Below are 8,893 nucleotides of genomic sequence, written 5' to 3'. Positions count from 1 at the left end.
CAGTAGCAACTGCTCAAACAGTGAATGATCAAGCCTGGTATATGGATTCAGGAGCTTCTCATCACGTGACAGCAGATGGCTCTAACTTGATGCTTAAAGCCAACTATCCAGGATGTTCTAAAGTTCAAGTTGGGAATGGAGAATCTATTCCCATTACCCATACAGGTATGCTTTTGGTACCCTCTTTTGATACTCATAAAGTTGTCGAACTTAAGAATATATTGTGTGTTCCAAAGATTGCAAAGAACCTGTTAAGTATCTCACATATTACTAGGGATAATCCTGTTATAGTAGAGTTACATACTGATGTTTGCTTGGTAAAGGATAAGGATAGTGGTACTGTGCTACTTCAAGGGACTATGAAGAATGGCCTTTACCAACTGGAACTGTCCACTCATGTTAGCCCTTCTACACAAGTCTACAGCAACGCAATTTCTTCTTCACTAATAAAACCAGAGTGTTATTCCAATGTTGGACCCCCCACGGCTGGTGTTGGCTTGAGCTCTAAAGTATTCAACCTTCTAGTTTAGGATTAGAGAGTGCTGTTAATTCTGCCATCTGTAGCTTTAATTGTAATAAAGATACAAGTGTAGATTTGCCCTTGTTATGGCATGTCAGATTGGGACATCCAAATATGAGAACTCTTCATGCTGTGTTGGAAAAATCAAATGTAAAGCATAAAGTGAGTAATAAAAATGCCGCCTTTTGTGAAGCCTGTCAGGATGGGAAACTAGAACAGTCTCATTTTCCAGCATCTAGATCTAGAGCAAAGGCTCCCTTAGAGCTGGTTTATTCTGATTTATGGGGCCCATCACCTGTACTATCTAGGGAAGGCTTTAGATATTGTGTCATTTTTGTAGATGATTTTAGTAGGTTTACTTGGATTTTTTCTCTAAAATTGAAATCTGAGGCTTGTGCTGTGTTTGTTCAGTTTCACTTGTTTGTTGAGAAACAATTGAATTGGAAATTGAAATGCTTACAAACAGAATGGGGTGGAGAGTTTAGGATTTTTTCTGGCTACTTACAACAAAATGGAATCATGTTTAGGCACCCTTGCCCTTATCTCTATCAGCAAAATGGGAGAGTAGAGAGAAAACATAAGGCTATTACGGAGTATGGACTGTCTATTCTGGCACATGCTGGTATGCCCCTGAAATTATGGTGGTTAGCCTTTAGTACAGCTACCTACATCCTTAACAGATTACCTACTTCAACTCTTGAGTTTGTCTCCCCCTACTATACTCTATTCAACCAGGAACCCACTTATGATGAGTTTAGGGTCTTTGGTTATAGTTGTTATCCATATCTTAGACCCTACAATAAACATAAGCTATCTTATCACACAGAAAAGTGTGTTTTCCTTGGGTATAGTCTGTCTCGCAAGGGTTATTTGTGTTTATCTCCTGTTGGTAGAATATATGTTGTCAAACAAGTGAAATTCAATGAAGCTGAATTTCCTTTCAAGACTAATTCTAAGCTGAATGGTTCTGCTGGTGCTCTGACTCCAAATTCAGTGTCTAAGACCAACACAATTCAACCTTGGACTGTCCCTCAGCATATTTTAAGAAACCTTGATAAATCTGGTCTTCCTTCAGCTGCTCTTAATTCTGACTCTAACTCACCAAATTCCACTCCTGGGGGTTCTACTGTTCCTTCAAATCCAGCTACTGTTTCTAATACAGATTATCCATCCGCTGTTTCAGTACCATATTCTTCTTCAGACCACTTAAATGTTCAGTTTCAATCAGTGAATGAATCTCCTGGTGTTGATACAGTATGTCCAGCTTCTGATCTAGTACCATGCTCTACTGCAGAATTTTTTCTTGTTGAGCAGATTTGCAGAGTAGCTTTGCTTGGTTTGAAGATGCAGATACTATAGCTTTGCTTGATTGTTCTGTTGAGCTTTTAAGTTGATGTGTTGTGTGTTTTCTGAGCAGGAAAATATTGCCATTGTGAGAATGCTGTGAAGGTTGTTGAGTAGTTTGGTTTAAGGGAAGATATGAAATATAAAGGTAGTATAGAATGCTGAGAAGATTCTTGAGTAGTTTGGTTTAAGGGAAGATATGAAATATAAAGACAGTATAGTAGTTTGGTTTAAGAGAGGATATAGAATATATTTGGAGTGTATTTGCAAACTATCAGACTTATGTAATCTTGGGGGTGTGTTTGTAAAATATCAGACTTATGTAAGGCGGTGCGTTTTGTAATGTGTATGAATACTGTACACTTTTGTAAAAAACTCAGTTAGTAAAGTTTTCCTTTTCAAACAGAGTTTCGTTTTCTCTCTGGTTTTTCTTGCATCTTTTCTTGATTTTCTTCTAATCTTTCACTCATTAATTAATCAGTAATTAATTCTGGGTAATGAAGAACAATAAAATATTGACAAGAATTTTACACACTTAATTTGATTAACTGGAATCCTTGTACAAGGAGTAATGAGCATTTGTACAGTAAATAGTATGTATTTTGTTTCAAATTAATAATTTAAAAATTAGCATTTGAATATATCATCATAACAAGGTTCTCAAATCCAAATCTTAGTAATTCTTTTACAAATTAATTGTGTCCTGCATGTCAACATGACTCTTCTCATTAAAACAACATAATAAGGGCAACTTGTCAACAGTGGATAATTGAATTTACTGAGATGACAAAGGCCCTGAATTTATTAAACCTCACGACAGCGACTTTAATTTCGTCCAAATAATCGGCTTGTCATCAGACTCATCACAATTATGCATAAATTGTTTTCTACTTCATGATATTAAGTGACTGATTGTTGGCCGCGCCCAAATGCTCTTCATATATTGACAGACCTACTTTAAAAGAGAAAATTAAATGCCAATATCGAACGAATGTGTTCAACATTAATTATAATTAACTGAAGAAAGGATATTTGTCTCTATCACTGCCAGACAATAAGCTAGTCACCACTAAATCGGTTTGAGTTTATTAATTAGCTCCCTACAACTAATAGAATTTGTTTGTCTTAATCTAATATTACCGAAGTCAGATATACTTTTGGAATTAAGCCGCTGGATCAGTTATCATGCATATTGAAATTGATTTTGTATATCCAATGCTGTAAAGTTTGATGAGTAACAAAGGGGTAATAAAATCTCTTATGAGCAAAAATCGGCCATGAAGGCCAACATAATTAGTTAAATTCGCTCTAAAATAACTGCTAACTACTATTACATACATGTATAATGGTAGAAATTGTATTTGTCCTACATCGTCAATTTAATAGACTGTTATGATTTATAGATGTGGTATGCCTACCTTCCTTGAGTTAGCTTTTGGAGATGCGAGTTCTACCCATACTCATTTTATCATGGCTATATTTCTTCATTTCTCTTAGAACAAACTATAATGTTTTACAGAATCAACCACAATTTATGTACCAAAAGGAAGGTATTTGCCTGGCTACATGACCTTCAAAAGTGACTACAAAAGCACATATATAATAATACGCATTGATGGAACTCTAGTGGCTCCATCAGACTGGCATCTATTAGGTCAAGCGGATAACTGGCTAAGCTTAATTTGAAGGTGTTTCCATCATCGATGGAGCACAGGATGCCAAGGGGACTGCGTTGTTGAATTGCAAGGCTAAAAGCTCTAATTGTCCCACGGTACGTATTAGGTCAAGCACAGATTGGTGTATTATTTTATTATGCTTTTTTTTTTTAATTTAATAAATCATATTCCCCTACGCATATATTTCGCACGTTAATTAATTTGAACCTTGATGATGAAGGCAACGGTGATAGAATCGAAGAATATACACGGAGACAAAAAACGCCCTGAATTCATTAAACTTTCGTCAACTGCCTTATTTTGGATATTGGATTGTGATGACAATGAATAAGCAACTCATTGGTGGTGTACTTTGGAATTAAGCTTTTATGTACTTAATTACTACCACTTATAGTAATTTAATAAGTTTGACTGTTTGAGTTTACCAATTATCTGATCTCTTCAATAGTTCTAGAAATTGTTTGTCGATATAATAATTGAACAAGGTGGTGTATTTTGGAATTAAGCTGCTGGGCTTTATATATAGTACATTAATCATCATATTCAATTTAATCTTGTGTGTATATCTAATATCTTAATTACGTTATAAATTAATTATTATTACTACGGTCCACGTACATAAAGGACTTCTGGGGGCTATAGACTTAGTTGAGACTAACGAAATTTGATACATGTATGAGAGAGCTAGTTGTAATTCGGCGCTGTTTTCTTTGGGTTTCATCTAGATTTCTTAAATTTTACACCATTCCTTCTATCTAATCCAAACATCTGCATCTTTCCCTCTGTCTTATTGTATAATTACCTGTACCGTTTCAACATCTTCTCATCAACTCACCTTACCTTCAAATTCTTAATTTCTACCTAATTAAGTATCATCTTCTCTGTTAACCCATATTAGTCTTAATATATTTCTCTCGTATTCAGCAAAAATGGCGATCAAGTGCTTCCATGCTCATCTGTACATGTTTTTCCCCGTTTTCTCTATTTACAACTTGCATTCATCATCTGCAGCAACAAACTATAATGTGTTAAGTTTTGGAGCCAAAGGCAATGGTGTAACAGATTCCACCCAAGCATTCAGCAAAGCATGGGCTGCAGCTTGTGGCTTCACAGAATCAACCACAATTTATGTACCAAAAGGAAGGTATTTGCTTGGTTCTATGACCTTTAAAGGTGACTGCAAAAATACAGATATCACTATGCCCATTGATGGAACTCTAGTGGCTCCATCAGATTACCGTGTACTAGCTCAAGTTGACAATTGGCTAAGCTTTGAAGGGGTTAGCGGTGCTTCCATCATCGGTGGAGCACTGGATGCCAAGGGAAGTGCGTTGTGGAATTGCAAGGCTAAAGGCACTAATTGTCCCAATGGAGCTACAATACAGAATACTTAACTTTCTTTCAAGTTTTATTTTGATTTTACGATGTCTTAATTTATGAAATCTGTTGTGTGTGTGTGAATGCAGACAGTGAGCTTTGGCAACTCAAACAATATCAAAATCAAGGGACTTATATCACTAAATAGCCAAATGTTTCACATTGTTATCAACGGTTGCCAGAATGTTCATGTTGAAAGAATTAAAGTCATAGCTACCGGCGATAGCCCCAACACAGATGGAATTCATGTCCAATTATCTAGAAATGTCAATATCATGAGCTCTTCCGTTAAAACTGGGGATGATTGCATCTCAATTGGCCCTAGAACTAAGAACGTGTGGATTGAACGTGTCACATGCGGCCCCGGTCATGGTATTAGGTAATTCAAACATTTATCATCTAAAACTACTTAACTAATTAACAACAAACATCTCATCTTCCATATGATATTCATGCCAAGAATGTTTTTCTTTGATTTATGGCATTGGGAGCCTGGGCAAGGATACAAATGAGGAAGGAGTCCAAAACGTGACAGTTCAAAACACAACTTTTGTAGGTACTCAAAATGGGTTGAGGATAAAGTCATGGGCTAGACCTAGCAATGGATTTGTCCAAGGCATTCGGTTCATAGATGCTATTATGCGAAATGTTCAAAATCCCATTATTATTGACCAAAACTATTGTCCTCACAACTTAAATTGTCCAGGCCAGGTAAGGATCTCCTAAATATTTCTATGTAAATGAAACTTTTTAGATCCATTATGTTCTCAATACATCTTAAAAAATGTATAGCATCACTATTTATACTAATTTTTTTTTTCTTTTTTATTATACATCCAGGTTTCAGGTGTCCAAATTAGTGATGTGACATATCAAAATATTCGGGGAACATCTGCTACACCAGTTGCTATAAATTTAAATTGTAGCATAAAATACCCTTGCAAAGGAATAAGATTACAAAATATAAACTTGAAGTATTCAAACCAAGTCGCTCAATCATCTTGTAGTTACGTAACTGGGAAGGAACTTGGTTTGGTTCAACCCAACAATTGTTTGTAATTGAATGGTAGAAATATAAGTTTGCACATAAAAGAATGTAATTGTACTCTATTCTTTCTTTATGAATTCTTTTATTGCCATGACTGAATTCTTTAAGTTATGTGACCAACAAGCTACTGTTTATCGTGCAAGTACAACATATTAACTAAGCCAGATGTAAACTAATAAAAATTAATTTAATACCAATTGGTATGTGCCTCAGTTAAACTATTAATTAAACTGTAGTCCAATACCAATATGGATGGATCGACTAATAATAGAATAATTAACTATATTTATGCACATTTTAATGTTTTATTGCAGTTTTACAAGTCAAAAGAATATTGATGCAAATATTTTTAAAGCTCTAATCAATGTTTAATAAACCTGGGATATTACAAGGTGACTATAATCTATTTCCACAATTCAATTTAACCACCTATGAATTATGATTTGGGAATGTACTCAAAGCCAGGGTTGTTTTAGGCAGACGAAGTTGGTTATTTAGGGAGCGCCAATTTATGAAGCAAAAAAAAAAAAAAGGGCGAGGTGGATGTAAGAACTAGAGCTCGCGACGCAAGCTGAAGCTAGGGGTTTACTTGACAGGTCAGAAATTGACAGTGGATGAAGGCATGAAAATGGAAAAAAACGAGTATGGCAGTGGATGATGGCAAGAAAATGGAAAAACCTGATTATGGCACTGCTGGTTTGACTGGAAGTTAAGGACGAAATGAAAATGGGATAAAAAATCTTGAGACTGGTATAACTGGAGCCTTAAAGGAAAATGGGTCAAGAGAACTGACGGAGGAAGATAGGAATATCCCATGAGATGAGGCTTTACAAGTGATTCGCAATACCACACGCATTGTGGTGGAAACACCAAATGGAGGATTGACCCTCAATCAGCAAAGACCACCATCTTTAAACTTTAATCTGGCAAGTGGAGATGATGATGACCAAGCTAGGTCAAGGAGCCCACTGATGAAGCAACGAGGTGTAGCGAACGACGAAACTCAAACGCCAGCAACGGGAGCTTCGATCGATGAGAAAACAGGAAGCAGGTTTAGGGACCAAAACTCTCATGGGTTGATTCTAGGGTTAGCAAGAGAGGAGGTCGGGTGGGGAAATTGGTTACACGTAATTCAAGCCCAGAAGCAACAAAAAGGGCTGGACCATCAAGTAGTCAATGGGCAATAGAAAAATGAAGGACCAGAGGGGGGAAAGAAGTATTGCGGGCTTGGACAATGGGTTGGGCTTTAGTTGAGATGATGGACCATTTAATGGGAAGTCTAGTGGGCAGAAGGCTCACCATGGGTTTGGGTTAATACCAAAGAACAAGGCCAGGTGCAAAATGGAGGCTCAAAGGAAAGGGAGAATTTTTCTTTCCAAATGACTAATGAGGAGCAGACGTCCGACCATCTTGATGGGCAATTGAATGCTTATGAGGGGAATCCTATTGAAGGGCAAAAAAGAAGATGGGTGAACGTTGTTCATGATAGGACACTGCGGGAAAAACTACAAATAAAATATTATGAGCCAATCGTAATTGATGGAGGTACCACAATGGTGAGGCCGCTGCTTTCTCTGACTATGGAGGGAAGGAAAAAATGGGGAAATTGCTTGGTGGGGTCGTTTATTGAACAAAAGCCTCTGTTTCATTTGGTTCAATTTATGGCTTTGAAATTATGGCAGAAATATGGGATCAAGGATATTATGATGAATGAGAAGGGCTTTTTCTTTTTCAAATTTGAGGAAGAGGCAATAATACTTCAGTGCCTAGAGGATGGCCCATGGTTATTTCAAAACAAGCCTATTCTGCTACAGAAATGGCAACCTAAGATGGAAATAAATAAAGAAGCACCACGATTTATACCATTGTGGGTAAAGCTTTTTGATGTTCCATTGGAGTTTTGGAGTGCTAAGGGGCGGAGTTATATTGCCAATGGGGTGGGAAAATATATAGGGATGGACAAAATAATGGAAGGCATTTGCAAATTTGGAGTGGACCGAATAGGATTTGCAAGGGTTTTGGTGGAAATTGATGTTGGACGGCCATTACTAGCAGTGACAAAAATTCAAATGCCTAACGAGAGAAATTTGGCACCTAAGGTTATGGATGTAAAAGTGGAGTATCGGTGGCGCCCATCATAATGTGCAAGATGTTGCGTGTTTGGTCACTGGGAGGTCTCTTGCCCACGGCAACCTAGAGTGGAGAGTCAATGGAATAGAATGGAGAATGTGCATAATAGTCTTGATAAAGATGAGGGGTTCTTAAAGGTTTCTCGACAAGGCAAAGGGAAAGGAGTTGGCGGACCTAGAATTGATAATCGTCCTAATCCTCAGCGAACAATTCCGAGCCAACTAAAACAGGAGAAGACTAGTCAGGTTAAAGGAAAAGTTGTGATGGCCCCTAGATCCTAAAAGAACACTTAGGACAAATCCAAGGAGCAGCGACTACCCATCAGTGTGGAAATTTCTTTTCAGTGCCTTGTAGCCAAATGTGAGGAGAATATGAACTTGATGGACATAAATAAAGAGGAAACCAATCCATTGGATATGGAAGTAGGAATTGGATTAGAAGCTGATTGTGAATCTAATATGGAAGGCACAAACGTAGAATCAGATACGACATCTATGATGGGTTTTATGAAAGATGGAACAGTTAACAAAATGAGAAGTAGGAAGGACTCGGGGGGAAGTCTAGGTGATCCCCTAATCACCACTTCTTCTCATGCTTAATATAGCTTGTTGGAATATTAGGGGGCTTAACCAGCCCCTTAAACAAGAGGAAGTTCGTAGTTTGATTCAAAAGAGACGTCTTGCACTATGCTCATTGGTAGAAACTTGAGTGGCTCTTCCAAACACTAATAATGTTTTTGAGAAGGTTTTCAAAAGATGGAACTGGGTGTCTAATGTTGACCATTGTTCTAGAGGATGT

General features: G+C 37.2%; 1 protein-coding gene across 1 annotated transcript; it reads left to right on the top strand.

The window, feature by feature from the left end:
* Window positions 1–4,469: 4,469 nt before the first annotated feature.
* Window positions 4,470–5,976, top strand: LOC116116005 (polygalacturonase-like). The gene is made up of 4 exons (XM_031402118.1): window positions 4,470–4,918; window positions 5,006–5,295; window positions 5,399–5,628; window positions 5,758–5,976. The coding sequence occupies exons 1-4, from the start codon at window positions 4,470–4,472 to the stop codon at window positions 5,974–5,976; spliced, it is 1,188 nt and encodes a 395-aa protein (XP_031257978.1).
* The last annotated feature ends 2,917 nt before the right edge of the window (window positions 5,977–8,893 follow it).

The sequence above is a fragment of the Pistacia vera genome, unplaced genomic scaffold (genome assembly GCF_008641045.1).
Source record: "Pistacia vera cultivar Batoury unplaced genomic scaffold, PisVer_v2 Contig759, whole genome shotgun sequence".
Classification (NCBI taxonomy): domain Eukaryota; kingdom Viridiplantae; phylum Streptophyta; class Magnoliopsida; order Sapindales; family Anacardiaceae; genus Pistacia; species Pistacia vera.
The sequence above is the reverse complement of the archived record's forward strand: the minus strand, read 5'-3'. Positions and strand labels throughout refer to the sequence as shown.